Source organism: Phyllopteryx taeniolatus, chromosome 15, assembly GCF_024500385.1.
Source record: "Phyllopteryx taeniolatus isolate TA_2022b chromosome 15, UOR_Ptae_1.2, whole genome shotgun sequence".
Classification (NCBI taxonomy): Eukaryota; Metazoa; Chordata; class Actinopteri; order Syngnathiformes; family Syngnathidae; genus Phyllopteryx; species Phyllopteryx taeniolatus.
The window spans coordinates 3488984-3508072 of NC_084516.1; the positions used below are offsets into that span (position 1 = coordinate 3488984).

The 19089-nt window shown below is 41.0% G+C and overlaps 1 protein-coding gene across 7 annotated transcripts in view; it reads right to left on the reverse strand.

Moving 5' to 3' along the window:
* dab2ipb (DAB2 interacting protein b) overlaps positions 1 to 19089 on the reverse strand; it is a 94357-nt gene that overhangs the window by 73893 nt on the left and 1375 nt on the right. For 4 of the 7 annotated variants that reach the window (XM_061747607.1, XM_061747608.1, XM_061747606.1 and 1 more), the window contains exons 3-4: positions 15834 to 15949; positions 13521 to 13641 (exon numbers count right to left, since the gene is read on the reverse strand). In XM_061747607.1, coding sequence (XP_061603591.1) covers positions 13521 to 13641; positions 15834 to 15949 — 237 coding nt within the window. Of the gene's footprint in view, positions 1 to 997; positions 1248 to 10356; positions 10523 to 13520; positions 13642 to 15833; positions 15950 to 19089 lie in introns of those variants that run through there. The other 3 variants (XM_061747618.1, XM_061747614.1, XM_061747612.1) reach the window with 2 other exon arrangements.

The window sequence follows — 19089 nt, forward strand, 5'->3', positions numbered from 1 at the left end:
CTGTCGGGCTGATGTTACTTATCGGAAAGTGCAAACCTGCAATGACTCAGGTGATAAACTACACTTTGTCTCTGATACTACACCAGAAGACGGAAAATTCTCCAGGTCGGCTTTAGTCCCCCCTCAATCCCGCATCGGTACCTTACCCACAGAAAAAAAACAGCTTCGGCTCATTAGATGTGTGAAACTTCAGTGAGACAGCAGCAATTGTTTTCGACACAAAGGGATCTGGGTAGTATCTCTTGCATGTTAAACTACACTCTAAAGTACAATTTTTGATACTACATGAGAAGAAGAGTTTCCCGGGTCGACTTCAGCAACCCCACAATCCTGCATTGGTACCTTACACACGGGGTCAGTGAGCTGTGAAAAAGCCGGCTTCAGATCATTAACGTGAAACTTCAGTGAGATTGCTTATGACACAAAGGGATCCTGGTAGCATGTCTTGGGTTTTAAACTACACACTTTGTCTGTGATACGACGTCAGAAGACGGCAGATACTCTGGGTCAACTTCAGCCCCCCCACAATCCTACCTTACACACAGGAACAGCGAGCTGGAAAAAAGACAGCTTCAATGCTCAGTGTGAAAGGCATCAACCTCCACATGATTACTTCCACTCTGCCCTTTTTGACTACCACCACCTTTTGATCGCCGTCCCCAAAAATCAGTCTGTAATTCCCGCTGGATCTCCCCCTCGACCCCTCCTCGTCCCCTTTCTTCCACCCCCCCTGACGGTAATCCCTCTTCTCTGCCTTACTTCCTTCCCCGCAGCTGCTGGTACTCTAATAATAGGACAACAATGCCCCCAGACACACATTCACAGACACTTACTACTACTACTTCTACTGCTTGGAAAACTTCACATAATGGAATCTGAAAACTAACTTCCAGTGTAAAGTCGATTCAGGATATGTCGCTGTGTGTGTGGCATGTAAACACACGTCGGCGGTGGGGAAAGATGACGATGCGAAACCCGGGGGGAGGCTTTACCTTACCTCAGAGTCTCATCCCGAGGAAGAAATCCCAACCAAAGCAACAAGTAGGAGCTCCAGATTTCTGTTTTTTGCTTCCTTTTCCCCCTCATGCAGGCTCGTAGCCGTGAGCCGACCAAGCAACCAACTCCTCTGCTATGTGAGAGTGTGTGAAAGAAAGAGAGAGAGAGTGAGTGCATGTGTGTCCTGACTGAGGACTCCTGCAGGGCTCACCCTCCCTGCCCCCCTCTACCATTCAACCACCTCCTCCTCCCACACACTTTCTCACAAAGCGGGACCGTCCCGTTCTTTTCTTTTCATCCTAGCTGTTTCAGTTAGGAAGTAAACTGTTCAGCCCCCCCACCCCGACCCCCACCCTCATTGTTGAAAGAAGGTAGAGGGAACGTTGTGTCGTTCCTCAGGGTTAAGAGAGCAAGAGGTGGGAGGAGGAGGAGGAGGTGGAGTCGCGAGCCAAATTCCAACATCGCCGCCCAGCCAATGGGAGTTTTTGTTGCGGCCTGAGCGAAAAACCGCGGAGCTAGGCTCGGGCCTCACCAGAAACACTCCAGCTCTTTGGCACTCAAACCCCATCCATGGTTTTTGATACAATCGTACGATCTCAGTAAAAACTCGAATTTAACCAAAATGGAATATCACAAATCAAATATGCAAAATACGCTTTTTTTTTGTCCGTCAAGAAATTTCTTCTTACCAGGTAGTTTTTGTGTAAGCATTTTTATCCCTTAAGACGCTTAACAAGGTATTATCAATGGTTAATGAGATTGTATTACTGGTTATGAGTAAGTTTAGCAAAATACCATAAATCTACTTGTTTTAATTTGCCAAGTTAAATTTTCCTTTTCAGTAGATGGATGGATCAGAACCTCAGTTCATGACTTTTTTTCTTGTTTTTAAGCACAGTTTTTTGCAGTGTAGCTAGATAGCTAGTTAGATAGATAGATAGATAGATAGATAGATAGATAGATAGATAGATAGATAGATAGATAGATAGATAGATAGACAGACAGACAGATCTATAAAGTGCAAAAAAAAAAAAAAAAAAAATATATATATATATATATATATATATATTATCCAAATGCACAAAGCCACAGCGACTGTGTGAACATGAACTGCTTATGGAAATGGTTTTATTCAGAAGGTATTTATCTATTATTCATATAAGTTTTTATGTCTGTTTTCAATGGATTTAATGTTGCTTTAGCGAAAAGGTCCCTGTGAAATCCATTTCATTATTGCACCTAAAAAGTAACCTTAAACAAGTTTTCAGAAAAAAACAGAATTTAAGAACGTGAGTAAAACAGGATTTTGAACAGGACATTCAACCCTCCTCACCTCACCCTCACCTCACCTTCTGCGGGAACTCTCGTGTTTCTGTTTCGAACATTTGTCAAGATGAGCATTTGTTCACGGAAGTGACAGCAGAAAAAGCAACCCCCCGAACCCCCCCACCATAACCCTCTCAGCGCACCCCCGCCCTCTTCACTTCACATGACACTTCATCTCACCATCCAGACGCATTACAAAAAAGCCTGGAGGCTGTCTATCTGTCTCATTGTGGCGTACAATTACAAACACAATGCTACACGATAGCTGCTCCCTTTTTAGACATGTACACCAAAGTCCCTTATCATAATTGTGATTATGACGATGATGCTGATGGTCATCATCATCATTAACAAGGAGACATCATTTTGTAATTTTTGGGGGAAATATTCGTTTTCGAAAATAAATAAATAATATTAGCAGATAATTTATTATTATAGTGTATTATAGGTTAACATTATTTATGGAGTTATTTAGTAATTATTTATTAATAATTTATTAATTCCTTTTTAGTTTTTATGGTGATGATGATTATTATTATTATCATCATCACTATAAAGCAGAGACAACATATAACAGAGGAAAATATATAATTTGTATATATATATATTTTTAAAGAAATATATTACTGTTATTAATATGAATATTAATGTTAATGATCATATTTCTTCTTCTTCTTCTTCTTATTATTATTATTATTAGTAGTAGAGCTAGTAGGCTCCAGCTTGGCCGCGACCCTAATGAGGATAAGCGGTACAGAAAATGGATGGATGGAACTTCAAACTATATTTTTCTATAAATTCAAGCTATTATTATTATGATTAGGCATTTGCTTATTTATTATGATTATAATTATTCACATACAGGATGGTAGTATACATATCATGTTGCTCTGCCACACAAGTAATGTGAAGAAAATAGAATAGGGCAACAGGAAAATGGATAATAAAATTCAATAAAACAGTTTGCGTATTTGAAAATAAAACATTTGAAAAATAAATGTTTGCAATATTTAATAAGTAAATCTCATATAACAACTCTAGGGTCTAAAAAGTGCAAAGCTGCAGATGCACAAAAGGCAACCAAAGCGACATAGTGAGCAAATACTGTACGTTGTGGTATGCTGCCTATAGAATTACAAAGAGCAACAGAGTGAAGGTCCGGAGTCCGCGAGCACGCCTCCTTGTCTTTCATCTCACCGCCTTGGCCCAAATCCTGCACTGGCTGGTGCTCACTCGCTGTTTTTGTGTGAAAATGTAATAAGGCCAAAATCGTTGCTTAATGTGATTGATTGCTATCAAACATGTAGCTATATAGCCGGACGCAACTCCACTGACCGTATCAGTGTGACCTATTCTTTTTTACTCATACGAATACAAAAAATTTGGGTGTGCCGCTTTATTTACACACAAGAATAGTTTAACTTTTCAGGTTAGGTTTAGTATAAGGGTTAATGTTAATGTAGGGTTAGGGGTTGGAAGTATGATCGCTTTTAGGAATTTGAGGTAAAGATGAGGTACAGTTAGGTTTTTTACATTTAAAAAAATCCAAAGACATTATTATTATTTTTTTAAACTAGGTTGTTGACCTGTAAACATAGCCTAAAATCTCACCCCCCAAACGTCCGACTTTGAAAAGATTTGCTGGACTGCGTTGTCTGAACTACTTACCTGCTTTCACATGGCGCTGATATATTTTCCGCTCCCCCCCCCCTCACCTCAGTCTTCCACCGCTCTCCCCAGCCCCCCCAGCACAGTTTGCTCAGTGCAGCATCGACGCGTTAACATAAGATTTACCGGTCGTGAAACACGCACTTATACGAACGACTGTGAAAATGCACACGACATGAACACACATGAAAACGTTAGCATCATCTCCAGAGGCTGCGGTATGATACGCTCTGCTTTGCAGCAGTGGCCCTTAGTCTCCTCTTGGATAAAAAAAAAAAAAAAAAAAAAAAAAAAGTGTCATCATACCAACAGGCTAAGTTAGTGAAAGTAAACGGGTCACTGTAGCAAAGTGGAGACTGTGGTGTACTATCTATCAGCATCCATCGCAATGGAACAGCAACAGGCTAAGATAATGTGTTTTACATCACAGAAAGGACACTCAGGGCGGCAAGTAAATGGACTACTGCAGCAAAGTGGAGACTGTGGAGCACAATCTGTAAATGTCCAGGCTAGCCACAGCAACAGGCTACGCTAACGGAAGCACCAGTGGTTTATGTATAACAGAAAGGAGACTAAGGTTGGACTGGGACAGTAAACTGGAGACTGTGGAGTACAATCAAGTAAATGGACCTCTGCAACAAAGTGGAGACTGTGGAGTACAATACACCAATGTCCTAGCTGAGCTAACATTACCATGAGCCACCAGCAGCAGTTTATATTTACATGAGAGAAAGGACCCTAAGGGCAGTAAAGTGTATGTTTTTTTTTTTTTTTTTTTAATCAAAGTTGCCGGCAAAGATTCTGACCTCACAGGGTTCACGACTCCCGGGTTCTCTGGGCTAAATTTAACCCTGCGGCCTGCCACAAAATAGTCTCCCCTCTCTTTGAATGAGATTACAGCGTAATAAAAACACACATACAAAACTGCAGGCTTAAAAAACTAAAATATACACGCCTCCTTCCACGCAGCACTAAACTCGGGCGAGATGGTTAGCACATGACAAAACAAGCAAAGCTACGCTCATATAAAAAGCAACACGCATTCTTCCTTGGCAGAAACACACAAAAAATGGCGACGGTGCTTTAAAACCACAAAACCACTGCTTACATCTGGAGGAAATCTGGAAATTCTGAAAGGTTAAAGGCACAGCCGTGTGGAAAGTGGAACCAAAGGTGTTCTTTTGTCCCAGACACACTGGCCTCCCCAATTTGCAAAAAAATATTCTGTCATATAATTTTTTTAAAGTGCATATATGGAGACAAGCGAACCAATAAAACAAACAGAATGAACCAATTACTCCGTCATACATCAGCTTCGGGCCAATTAAAAGCTCTGATATGCTTGTGATGTCACATAAATCTGACATTTCTAGCAATCTTTTATCAGCTCTGTTTTATACTGTTTATATTTTTTCTGGATAAGTTTCCCAACATATGACATTTGGGGCACTAAGATTTGGGAGTATTTGCATTCAACTTGACCCAAAATGAATTTGGATATAAACCGGTTCTGTAAAAAAGAAAACAGTTGCCCTGGTTTTGCAAAAGACCTTCGGCACGATGATAAAAATCCCCTTTTTACATACTGGCACCTTCAGAGAGAGTCGAGGGAGCCTCCTCAGAGGACAGGTGAGCGTCAGGGCGGCTGCACCAGCGGAGGTCGGCCCTCAACACCGCCATTCTCACCACGCCGTGAGCCAATCACAACCGGGAATGAACCGCTATAAGTGGCCTCACGAGCGGTCGAGGCCCGGTCAAATCTATTATTATTTATTAGTATTTTCTTTTCCTAGCTCCTCCTCTCGCTCCCTGGTTTTCCCTTCGGTGCGTCGGCCGAAACACACCCGAGAATGATGTGCTTTAAGCGACCTAACCATTATTTACATTTCAGTGGAAGCTGATGACATTTGCTTTTAGCTTTAGTGGTAGCATGCCTTAGGGTGCCTGTTAAGAGGCATACTCCTCACATGACCCCCAGTTAATTCCAAAACAAAATTGCTGAGTGCACGGGTGTGGCGTCCAAATGCAGACGGGAGTCCGTGAAACGGCAGAGCGATACTGGTGGAGCTGAAACGCTGCTCTGTTATTTGAGTTATGCAGCGTCGCCGTGGCTCCAAAACATACGCTAAGTGCGGGAGAATGTCCAGCATCAGCAGAACTCTCGCCGGCGGCAGCTCGAAAAAATACAATAAAACGGGAAGATGTAGTCTTGTCTGTGGAAACATCCAAAGCGACACCATACACACTATAACCTCTTTAGAGTTAAGATGGTTTACAGTAGGTAAGGATGAGGTTAGGGGTTGGCCTTTCAATTTGGATGAGTTAGGGGTGGGTTAGAGTTAGGAGTTAGTGTCAGGGTTGGGTTCAGTTAGGGTATGACTAGTGTAAAAGTGGGTTGGGGTAGGGTTCTAGTACAGGTAAAATGAGACACTGACAACAATAGTGGGCTAATTCCATTTTGTCATTTTGCATTTTGTGTCAAGATTTTTTTAACAGTGAGTTTTATTGTTGCCGCCCAGTGGCTGCCACTAAACGTTTAGTGCAATAGTGGTCCAAACCTCTAAAGTCCAAAGCCCACACTATCAATATTTCATGAAATATGATAAATCACATTCACTTTTACTAACATGCAGAAGCAATGGCACTCAAGGTAAAAAAAAAATGCTGATACCAGTGAAATAACAGGCAACTTAAAAATTGACAAAAATTTAGTTTGCCTACTTTAGTTCTCAGTGGCTCAAATATGGTTATCTTGGCATAGATTAGGGTTGGGGGTTAGAGAAAAGGTAGAGGATGGGTTAGGTCAGGGGTTGGATTGAGTTAGCATACGGTTAAGGTTTAGGTGTGTTAGAATAGGGTGAAGAGTTTTAGTCAGGGTAAAATAGGGTTAGCGTTAGGGTAGTATGGGGGCATAGATTAGGGGATAGGGGTTAGAGTTAGGCCCACCGCACACCGAGAAATGTGGCTCAATTGGACAATTGCAAAAAAAAAAAAAAAAAGTACAGTCTGCAACTCTCATTCACACACCAGGCAATTGATTCTCATACATATAGCCAACTTGCTGCAATGGAAAAACTGCAACCGCTCGTGTTCTTATCGGGAAACGTTTTCAGGTGCCGCATATCGAAGTGATTGCCTTGGCCGCTGTGGCTATATTATAATAATACAAAAACACGAAGGAGAGAGTATGGCTATTTGACAGGCTGTTTGCAATTATTGCTCCCATTCATTGTCTGTACTCGTGTATTTCAGCAACAGAGATTCTCCACGCTTTGCTTTTAGCCACAGGTAGATATGAAATTACAAACACAGTTAAGTATATTGTTTGTACAGTATATACTGATTCGGAAAGGCTTGGTGGCGGTGGCAGGCTAGATATCGCTTCATACCTGAAAACGTTAACTTTTGTTGTAAAAGATGATGTGATAAAACATGGCATGTTTGATTGGTCGCTACGTTAGCCACGTTACGACACCGTTCACCTGACATTCAAATGGTGAATGGCAGCAAAACTGATTTTGCCGTTTGGTGTGCGGCAGGCCTTGGGGTAGAGTTAGGCTTAGGATATAATTAGGCTTTATAACAAGGGTAATGTCAGGTTAGGATTGGGTTAGCAGTAGGATTAGGGTTAGGGTGGTATTGTTTAGGGTTAGAGGTCGGGTAGGGTTAGGATGTATTAGGATAGGCTTACAAATTAGAGTTAGGTTAAATTAGGGTTAGGATTAGGTTAGAGAAGCGTTAAGGTTTAGCATTAGGGCAAGGTTAGTGGTTTGGGGTAAGGATGGGTTAGGGTGTGAGGGTATTAGGGTTAAGGTTACTCCTTATAAACAATGTTATCAAACATGTCTACATTGGTTGTTTAGCTATAGTTAATAACAAGTGCAGGAGATCATTACATCACGGCCGTCTCTGTCTTCGCATTTGTGTCTACAAGCAAGCTTTTTCATTGAATGTGTCATCTCAGGAGACTGATTAAAGAATTCCCATCAGCCACAAGGACAAAAACAACATCATTCAGGTCTAGTTAAAGCCAACTTTTATTGTTTTTTTTCTCTTTTTTTCCCTTTTTCTTAATGATCCAGTTGAGCCTCAAACATTCCGGCCAGGCAGGGAAAAGCAAGGAAGCCGCAGAAGAAGATGAAGGGGGAAAGAGAAAATACTACACTGTCGCCTTGATTCCCGCAGGATTTATTTGTGTACATAACTCTTCTCTCTCCCTCCGATTTAGCCCACCCGCCGCCCCCTCCAACTCTCTCTCTTTCTTACTGTCGCCCGCACACAAACACCCACAGGCTGCGAAGCGACACACTGCATACAAATCAGAATTGGCAGAAGTGTGGCATTATCGCGCCCACCACAGCCCTCCCTTGCTGCACACTTAAATGACTGTGAAAGTGCAGGCGAGAAAATGTATTGCACGTGGACTATATGACATATAACTGGAATGTATTCAACTAAAAGATGATAAAGCCAGAACAACACACTAGGAACAAAAAGAGTAACCCTTGAGGCATCCATTTTGTGCCATTCAATTCACTGGTTATTCATTTTTTAAAATGAAATTGTCATCACTGTTCTTTAAATTAGCGGCACGGTGGACAACTTGTTAGAGTGTCTGCCTCACAGTTCTGAGGACCGGGGTTCAATCCCGGCCCTGCCTGTGTGGACTTTGCATGTTCTTGCGTGGGGTTTCTCCGGGCACTACGGTTTCCTCCCAGATCCCAAAAACATGCATGGTAGGTTAATTGACAACTCTAAAAAAAATTGCCCGTAGGTGTGAATGTGAGTGCGAATGGTTGTTTGTTTGTATGTGCCCTGCGATTGGCTGGCAGCCAGTTCAGGGTGTACCCCGCCTCCTGCCCGATGACAGCTGGGATAGGCTCCAGGACGCCCGCGACCCTAGTGAGGAGAAGCGGCTCAGAAAATGGATGGATGGATGTTCTTTAAATCAGCCTTAAAAACAGACACAGTTGTTCCTCGCAACAAAGAAATGTCCCTTTGAAACCCATTCAAAATATTAAGTTTGTACTAACTATATACTGTGTATTTGCTCAACAGCTCTCAGTGAGTGAGTGAGAGAGTGTGACAAACCTGCTCCCCAGTCACACCTAAGAACTTGCAACACTAATGGGGCACATGACAACAGTGAGGGAAAAAGGCTAATTGGGCCCAATTCGGACAATTTCACTTAGGGGTGTGTTCACTTTTGTTGCGAGCGGTTTAAGCATTAATGACTGTGTGTTGAGTTATTTTGAGGGGATTACAATTAATTTTTAATTGTAATAGTTAGCCACCAGATGGTGCTACTTTTTCCTTTTCAAAGCATGCAGCAAAATGTTAAATATTTTCTACCAGTTGTTGAGTTGAAGTAGTATAGGTCAGTCGAATTAGGCAGAGAATATCCATTCTTAAAACATTACAAATTTTCATCTATTTTCCTTAAATGAGCCTAAAATGTCAATGCTAAACAAAAAGCGCCATTTGTTCCTTGCCCCAAGAGAAGTCCCATTGAAAATGTCAACTTATACTACTGACATACTACTATATTTGTCAACCAGCTGTAACAACTTTTTACCATTCAAAATGTTACACCTTTTAGTGTTTTCTACAAAGATGCCTTGCCACTAAAATGATAAAAAGATGTGTTGGCATTGATATTGGGGGGTGGGGGGGGGGTGTCTTTTTTTTTTGGTACAGCACTTCAGATGGACAATGACCTGAAGCATACTGCAAAAGCAACCCAAAGTTTTTTTAATTTTTTAAAAAATTTTATTAAGGAAAAGTGGAATATTATGTAATGGCCAAGTCAATCCCCTGACCTGAATCCGATTGAGCATACATTTCACTTTCTAAAAACAAAACTGAAGGGAAAATGCCTCAAGAACATCACCTGGGATGAAATCCAGTGTTCCAGACTTGATGCTGTAATTGACTGCAAAGCATTTGCAACCAAATACTAGAAAGAGAAAGTTTGATTTCTGATTGTTATTTTTTCCCCCATTATATTTGGTTCCTTAAGTGGGAGGCATACTGTATACACAAACTGTTAAAACTCCGAAACTGTTCACCTGATTTGGCTGTAAATACCCTCAAATTAAAGCTGAAAGTCTGCAGTTAAAACACATCTGGTTCGTTTAGTTCCATTGTGGTGGTGTTTACAATCAAAAAGATGAGAATAATGTCCATATGCCCATATTTATGGTCCTGGCGGTATGTGTTGGAGCAGGGACAGTCCCATTTTGACCGAAGGAAGGCGGGACTTAATAATGACAGAAACATCACTTCATCCAGACGCTACTTTTTACCTCTCAAAAACTGCTATTCTAATTGTTTGAAACTTTTCTGCATGTTTAAATGGTTACTCACCATGCTGAGCATCCAGTTCGGGCTCCATGGTCCACTCACACATCCATAGTCAAAAGGTCCAAAAGTGTTGCTAATGCAACTTTTTCCTAAGTTTCTTTAAAAATGATTTTTGCACGCGGACCGAGCTGCTGCTCCGGCCTGCTCCGACTCAAATCACATAAATGGTGTGAAAGAAAGAGAAGGACGGAGAGCCAGTACAGTACAGCAGTGGATCAGAGGGAGGAGGAAAAACGTGGTTTCCCTGCGTGAGGGGGTGGAGAGAGCGAGAGAGAGAGAGGCTTGTGGTTGCAGAGGAGCTTTTTGGCCCAGCGGTTTAAACTCTGATGCCGATCAGCACATTTTTTTTTTGTTTCCCTCAGCGAGGAAATTTCGCCGCTGGGGAAACCAAGGAAAAGCGTGTCATTTTTGGGGGGCTTTTTGCTGGCACCATCACGTCGTTTTTGGAATACAAATGACATCCAGGGTGGCAATGTGGAGGAAAATACAGTTTTTAAGAATTACTACCAGAGATATACTGTATACAGAGTGGATATAAAAAGCCTGCAACTAATTTTCCAACATGCGTTTGGAAGAGTTTGTTATGGTCTGATGAAACCAACTTATATGAGCAGCAAAGCCTACTAGAACATCCAATGTTTATTTGGGATAAATAAAAATGTATTTAAACTAGATAAAATGATCTATTTAAACTAAAGGCGGCACGGTGGCCGACTGGTTAGAGCGTCAGCCTCATAGTTCTGAGGACTGGGGTTCAATCCCCGGCCCCGCCTGTGTGGAGTTTGCATGTTCTTCCCGTGCCTGTGTGGGTTTTCTCCGGGTACTCCGGTTTCCTCCCACATCCCAAAAACATGCATAAATTGGAGACTCTAAATTGCCCGTAGGTGTGACTGTGAGTGCGAATGGTTGTCTGTTTGTATGTGCCCTGTGATTGGCTTGCAACCAGTTCAGGGTGTACCCCGCCTCCTGCCCGGTGACAGCTGGGATAGGCTCCAGCACGCCCGCGACCCTAGTGAGGAGAAGCAGCTCAGAAAATGGATGGATGGATGGATGGATATTTAAACTAAACAAAATTACATGTTTAATTTATTTAAAATCAATAAAATTACATGTATATAAAGAAAATACAAATGCCGATGTTTAATTACATTTCTTTAAATTAAATTAAATTAGAATTAGTTTTACAATATCCATCCATCCATCCATTTTCTGAGCCGCTTCTCCTCACTAGGGTCGCGGGCGTGCTGGAGCCTATCCCAGCTATCATCGGGCAGGAGGCGGGGTACACCCTGAACTGGTTGCTAGCCAATCGCAGGGCACATACAAACAAACCACCATTCGCACACACAGTCACACCTACGGGCAATTTAGAGTCTTCAATTAATGCACGTTTTTGGGATGTAGGAGGAAAACGGCGAGCCCGGAGAAAACCCACGCAGGCACGGGGAGAACATGCAAACTCCACACAGGCGGGGCCGGGGATTGAACCCCAGTCCTCAGAACTGTGAGGCTGACGCTCTAACCAGTCGTTCACCGTGCCGCCTTAACTATTGCTAAAAGAACATATATTTAAATTAAACGTTTACATTAAATGCATTCAAATCAAAGCATATTTAAATGAAGTACATTTAATTGGATCACAATTATATGTATTTAAATTAAATGTATTAACTGAAATAGCGGTGAAGCTCTCTCAGATCTGATTTATCTCTTACGAATGCTGAAACGATGAGACGAGATCCGTGTGTTTGTGTGTGTATAATTCATCGCACTTTTTTTTTTTTTTTTTTTTTTTACTCATCTCATCGCTTTTTTCTCAAGACTTGGAGCCACACGAGCAGGAGACGGCGCCGCTTTTTCTGCATTTAGGCCAACAGACAAAGACATCTGTCAGCATTTAGTGTCAGGGAGCTCAAAGAAATGAGGCTGTTAATTCATATTCATGCTTTCGCATTCCCACGCGTAATTGTGTCCTTTTGACCAAGGAAATATGAGATGGGATTTCATATTTGCGCCGGAGGTATTTCGACTCGAATGTGAGCAATGCAAATGATGCACTAGCAGAAGGACGCGTGGCTTGTCTCACTTATTTGGCCTGGATCATCATTTTAAAAAATTCACAATTATGTATCGTCCTGAAAATAAAACAATCAAAATAATATATTTTTTAATAAACAACAACAACAACAAAAATCCTGACAAATTTCCTTAATAAAACACTGGTTGCTATTTTTGTGAATACATTTCTCCCTCTATTGGTCAAAAGGTGTATAACAACTCTAAATATGACTCTCCTTGTGCGTTGTTCGGTGATGTAATTTGGTGTAATGTTGTGAACTCCTGCTTTCATGAAATTTCCATACATTTATCCAGTTTTAGGGACGGTTCTTTGACAAAATGTTGACCATGGGGAAACTTCACGATCAACTCATAGATGAATAATTGCTAGAACTGCACTCTTCGAACGTTCTGAACTCCTGCTTCGATACCGGAAGTCACACAGTCGCTCAAAAATATCCTAAAAGTGAAAATGAATACATTGCATCCAAGCATTTATCCAGATATAAGGGCTTTTGGCAAATTTTGACTGCAGTACAGAGATAATGATTAATCGATTCATCGGTAAATAATTGGGATAATCAATCTCTTGCAATGTTGTGAACTCCTGTTTCTATTCCAAAAATCACACTGTTGCTTAAAAATGTAAAAATGAAGGTGGGTCTTTGACAAAATTTGGACCATGAAGAAAATGAATGAACCATTCGTCGATGAACGGTTGGCCGAACTGCTCTCTCTGAATGTTGTGAACTCCTGTTTCCATACCAAAAATATCACACCGTTGCTTAAAAATGTCCAAGAAATGAAAATGAATTCCCACATTCACACATCTAGGGATGGGCATCTGATGAAATTTCAACCCTGGTAAAATGTAATGAGCGAATAATCGATTAAAACCTGGGGGAATTGCTCTCTGGGGATGTTCTGAACTCCTGTTTCCAAAAGTCACATAGTTGTTTATCAACATCCCTAATCTTCCTAACAAACAACCTTTTGCAGAAGTCATCATTTCTTACTGCTAAACGCCAGCAATGGAGTGTTTTATCGCTTACATGACTACGATTTTTGAATATTTAATGCATATTAAACGATTGAACTGTTCAGCTCACCGCTCTCGGTGGACGGTTGGCGGCGCAGCTCGTTGAAGTGCGTTTCGGCAGGCACGCTGATGGTGCGTCGCAGAAGACGAGGCCCGCCCGAGGTGCATCTTCTGTGCTCCTCCAGGAACATCTGGAGTGGAAGAAAAGACAGAGATGCCAATAAATCAATGAATTATGCCACCATTTTTTGGAATCCTCCCTTTTTTAAAACGTAGTATAACCTTGTCACCTCACAACTGTCAAAACCACCTTTTTAAAATCGTAACATAACATTGTCACCTTACGACTAGCAAAATGTAGCATTGCCCAGTTGCCTAATGAGCAGCAAAATCTTCTATTAAAAACATAGCATAGCCCAGGGGTGGGCAAACTTTTTGGCTCAGGGGCCACATTGACTTTTAAAATTTGATAGGTGGGCCAAGCCAGGACCAGATGCTTCCGTATAAAAAAAATAAATAAATTGTAGTGTTCATACTTAGATTTACTTTTAAGGGAACAGTGTTGTTTTGTTGATCACTGTTTTTTTTTTGCCAGTGAATCAAAGTCTGGTGTTAGTTTCATTGTGGCAATTCTCAGAACACATCTGAGGTGTTCATCACTCAGCTGAGATCTGTCGGATGTTTTGTCGGTGTTCATCACACTAAAAGTCTGTTCACATACATATGTAGAGCCAAACACCACCAGCATCCTCTGTGCCATCTTCCGGATTTTGGGAAATTTGTCTGTGCTTAATTAAGCCTAAAACTCATCCAGTTTGAGAGTTGAACTTCTCTTATAAGACAGTATCACACTGGAGATCAATCAGTTCCATCTGCAGCTCCCGTGGCGCTGTTTCAGGGTCTTGTGTGACTGAATCATGAATGGCAGTTTGTCAGATAAAGGTGTTTTGCTGAGCCTGCAAGCTTGATTTTAACCGCTGAGCCGTAGCCATCAGTTCCTGCGTTGATTGGCTGTTAGCATAATCAACATACTTGGTAGAAAAGTGACGGCTGACAGTTACAGTATATTTCTCTAAATCTGCAATGGTTTCTTAACAAATTAGACATACAGCCTTTGACCGGACTTCAGTGAAAAATAATTTAGTAGTCCATTCTATATTAAATACTCGGCACTCACTGTCAATTTTTCTTTTCTTTGGCCCACTCATGGTTGAAGAAGGGTTCAGAGCAGTAGCAGAGTAAAAACAGAACAGCCAAAGTCAAGTCAATGTATCATTGTACCTAGTGCGATACCTGTTGGAACCACTCGGCATTACAGGACACGGTTAAATGAATGCAGTCATGATTTTGATATGATTTTGGAAATTCTGTACCAATCTTTGGCGGGACGGATTGAAATGATCAACGGGCCGGATGTGGCCCGCGGGCCATAATTTTCCCACCCCTGGCCTAGCCTCATGTTTTCAGGACCACATTATTAAATATTATGTAATATTTTGGCAGTCTTTTCCAAACAGTTAATCCAATTTGAAACCGGGTGAAATACTCTGGCGGCCTGCACATGGCCCACAGGCCGCAGGTTGCCCACCCCTGCTTTAGAACAACAACACAGTTGTGGAACGTGTGATAAACGAGGTGCGTCAAAGGAGAAAAGGCATCGGCCTGCGTCAGGACTTTCCTCTTGAAACCCTGAAAAACTAAACACAAGATTGTAGCAGATTAGCTGGACGAAAAGAGGGCAAAAAGAAAAATGAACGAGCCTCCTCAAAGCTTCTCCATCTTTTTAGTCGAGATGTGGTGTTTATGTCGTAAAGTCACATACAAACTATCGCATTCTTACACAGTGGTACAATGTAACGAAGTACAAATAATTTGTTACCGGATTTAAGAATTTTCAGTTATCTGTACTTTAGTATTTATTTTTCTAACGACGTTTTAGTTTTACTCCCTACGTTTGAAAACAGATAACTGTATTACACGAAACGTTGTTTTTTAATTGCATATAGATGCCACAAGATGGCAGCAAAGCATTTCAAAGGCAGAGGACCATAAAACACCAACCGCATGCATCTAGCATGTACAAAAACATGACCCCATGTTACATAAATGACTGTATTCAGTAGTTGCATTATTCAACAAGGAACACCACCTTCACATGCGGTTAATCAGTAGCATTAGTTAGCATAATAGCCAAAATACTACGCTAACATGTGACATCACACATGGGCAAACAAATATGCCCACGAGCACTTTCCAAATTTCAGTCAGTTTTAAACTCACCTTTTGGTATTTACACACAATAGTAAACATTAGGAAATATGGGCTATAATATGGACACCCTCATCTTAAAAAAACGACAGGAATGCTAGAAAGACGTCGCCACCTGCTCTTCGTTCACGGTGTGGCCATCCCGAACCCTGCCATGTTGCACTTTCCCCGCGATCCGCTCTTCGAAGGACTGTCCACGTGACAGCCAGTGTCGCGACGGGCATCGGACATCTGCAGAAGCACAGGGGGTGACAAAGTTTGTCAGGAGATCACTTCATTTACAACCCTGTGGGTATAAAAAGCTGCTTTGCTGTGTTGTTCAAGTGTAATCTCCAATCTGCAATTTGGTGGAAGCGGCGCGTGCAGGGAGAAATATGCAATGCTATTCATTGGCCTTGTGTGTGTGAGTCGTACAGTCATGCGTGAGCACGCTTCACGCTGCACTGTGCGGGACAGATAAGGGCTGTCCCAATCAGATAGCACATTGCAGGCCTACACGTCTGCTGCCACCCGGTGGTCAATCGGTAGATTTTTTTCCCCCACCTCCTCCAAATCAGAGGTAACCAGTGTTATCAGAATCATGTTTATTTGCCAAGTATGTCAAAAACACACAAGGAATTTGTCTCCAGTAGTCATCTGCTTGGTTATTTGATTAGATAGTAGGTCGTTTGTTAATTATTCGATCAATTGATCGGTCAATTAGTTAGCTGGTTGGTTGGCTGGGCACAGTGGCGTCGCTAGGCCTATTTTAAAATGTTTTAAGCCCCCTCAAAATGATTTGGCTGTTTGTGGTTCAACCATTTTTTTATGGTCTTACAGCCCCTAAAAATGCATAAAAAAATAAACAATTTCCTCCCCATCGACAAAATTATTTTCCAGGTGCGACGACACTAAGCCCCCAGCAGTCCATAAAACCTATTGACGCCCCTGGCTGGACAGTCAGTTGGTCAGTTATTATTTTTGTTTTTTATTCTTGTAAATGTTTCTGTATTCATGTCGGATTGCGTGATTCGGTGAAAGCACCAGAGTTTGGTTTGAGCTTGATCAAGGCGTGAATATATTTTAACTAGCGTTCCATTAAAACCACCTAAAAGCACCTTCAGAAGAAAATATTATAAAATGTTATTCCTCTGCCAAATTCGGCTGAAAATGTGCGTGTGTCGTCTGAGGCTGCTGACAAACAAAGCCGCAGCGATGAAATAAACATAACCTCCCGGGCCCGAACAAGCAAACGTGCTTCCAAATGTTTGAAATATTAAAAACAACGAACTCTGCGCCGGAATGAACAGGCAACTGGCACAACCCCGCTGAGCAAGAAGAGCACAACAGATTTATCGACATGTGCTTGAAGGATGACAATGACATGAAAATAAATGGACGTTAATGAAAGCATCGTAATCCATGGGCCGATTAATTGATTATGAAATATGTCCTCCAGGCAAATTTGAGCGCACTGAAATGTTCCTAAGAAGAAATAGCAGGAAAAAAATCTTATGTTTAGAATGTTTCAGCAATCAGAGCATCAGAACTCTTGAGCACTCACCGATACCGATTTCGGGTACTGACACCACTAGTACTTTTATTTCATAAGATTTCAATTAACACAATAACCGATAATTGTGAACAAAGACTTTGGCTCTTTCCGATGCACATGATGATTCGCTAATGTCAAACCGCTGCAGTACAGCGCCAACTACTGGTGAGGAGGACTTACTCAATGTCAGATTTTATTTTTGTTTCCCCTTAAGTATCGGTGGCTGGTATCGGCAGCCTTCACGAAATGATGACGGTATCGGCCCGATACCAATTCTTGGTATAAGTACTCGCCCATCCTGTGTAAAGTTTTCCTCATGGTCAAGCAAGTGTATTTAGTGAACTGTAACCCATTCCTAGAAAAAATAGTCAGAAATAGTACGAAAAAAAAGTTATCTTGTGTTTCTAATGGGACTAGTTTCCGGCCATCTATGAAACAGAAGTCCAGAACAGTCAGGGGTATCAATATTCTTCTAAGAATTTATTTAAAAATAAGTGGTTTCAATATTACACATTACGGATGGAAATTCAGTAAGAAATACTACAGAAATGCCAACCTGAACTATTACATATACAATACCAAAAAATAAATAAATAAATAAAAATCCACAATAAGCCTATATGTTTCTATAATTGTCAAGCTTCCATTTTTGTTGAAACTAAATTTTGTAAAAATCCCCCAGAATTTCAGAAATATTATTATTTTTTTATCTCACTTAACCAATATCCTGTCTGCACGTTTAGCTTTTTGCGTTTCCGACTTTATTTTCGCAGCAAATGTGACACGACGCTAACAAGCTGACCTGAAATCAGCCACCGGAGCGATGGTTGCCGTGGCGATGCTCGTCGAGGCGTGGCGAGAAGGACGAATCGAATCACAGATCGCTGAGGTCGGTCTGTAACAGGATCAATAAGCGGCCTCCCAGTTTCGACGTGATCAATTCAATTAAGTTCAGGATTTTTTTTCATTTCTCTTATTATTATTATTTTTTTTGCTATGTTACACTCGCTCTGTGCCTCTCGTCAGTTATGCAATGTTGCCGGCCACCTGCCATGCTGCCACTGCCTCGGGCAGCCATGCGACACACTTGAGCGTAAATAACGCTGAGCTAGCGTTGCTGATTGCTGCCGTCTGGCTTAACGAGGAAAAAAATAATTCTCTTGAAAAAATACAATACAACTTTTTCCCCCTCCAAAAGATACACATTTTCTCATAAAATTATTAAGTTTACTTGTAATTTTCTTTATAGAAGAAAAAAAAATATGACTAAAGTAAAAAAAAAGTTTAATTAAAAATGTTTATTCTCAGAACAAATACCATTTTATTCTCGTAAGATTACAACTTCATTCTTGAACAAATAGGACTTTTATGACTGTCTCTTAAAAAATACAACTATTCTTGAAAGAGTTTGACTTTTATTCCTGAAAAATTTTACATATGACTTTTTCTTAATTTAAAAAACTGACTTTATTATCTAAAATTAATTTTTGCCTGAAAAACTGCAACTTTATTCTTGTGACTTTATGTATTTTAAAAACAAAAGAAAAAACACAACTTAATTCTTAAAAGATTTTTTAAAATGACTTATTCTTTTAAGATTTGGAAACTTTTCCTCCAAAACAAAAATTCAGTCAGGATTACTGCTTTTTTCTCTAAAATATACAAACATTTAATGCACGACGTCATTGGAAAATAATAATAATAATACAACGTAATTCTTGTGAGACTACACCTCGACTGTGTTTTTCCCCCCCTCCAACCAATTTTAGTTTCACAGCTCCCAGAAAATCGTGAACAACATAAACCGTCTCCAGTTCCCAGCAGCAACACGCCAAAT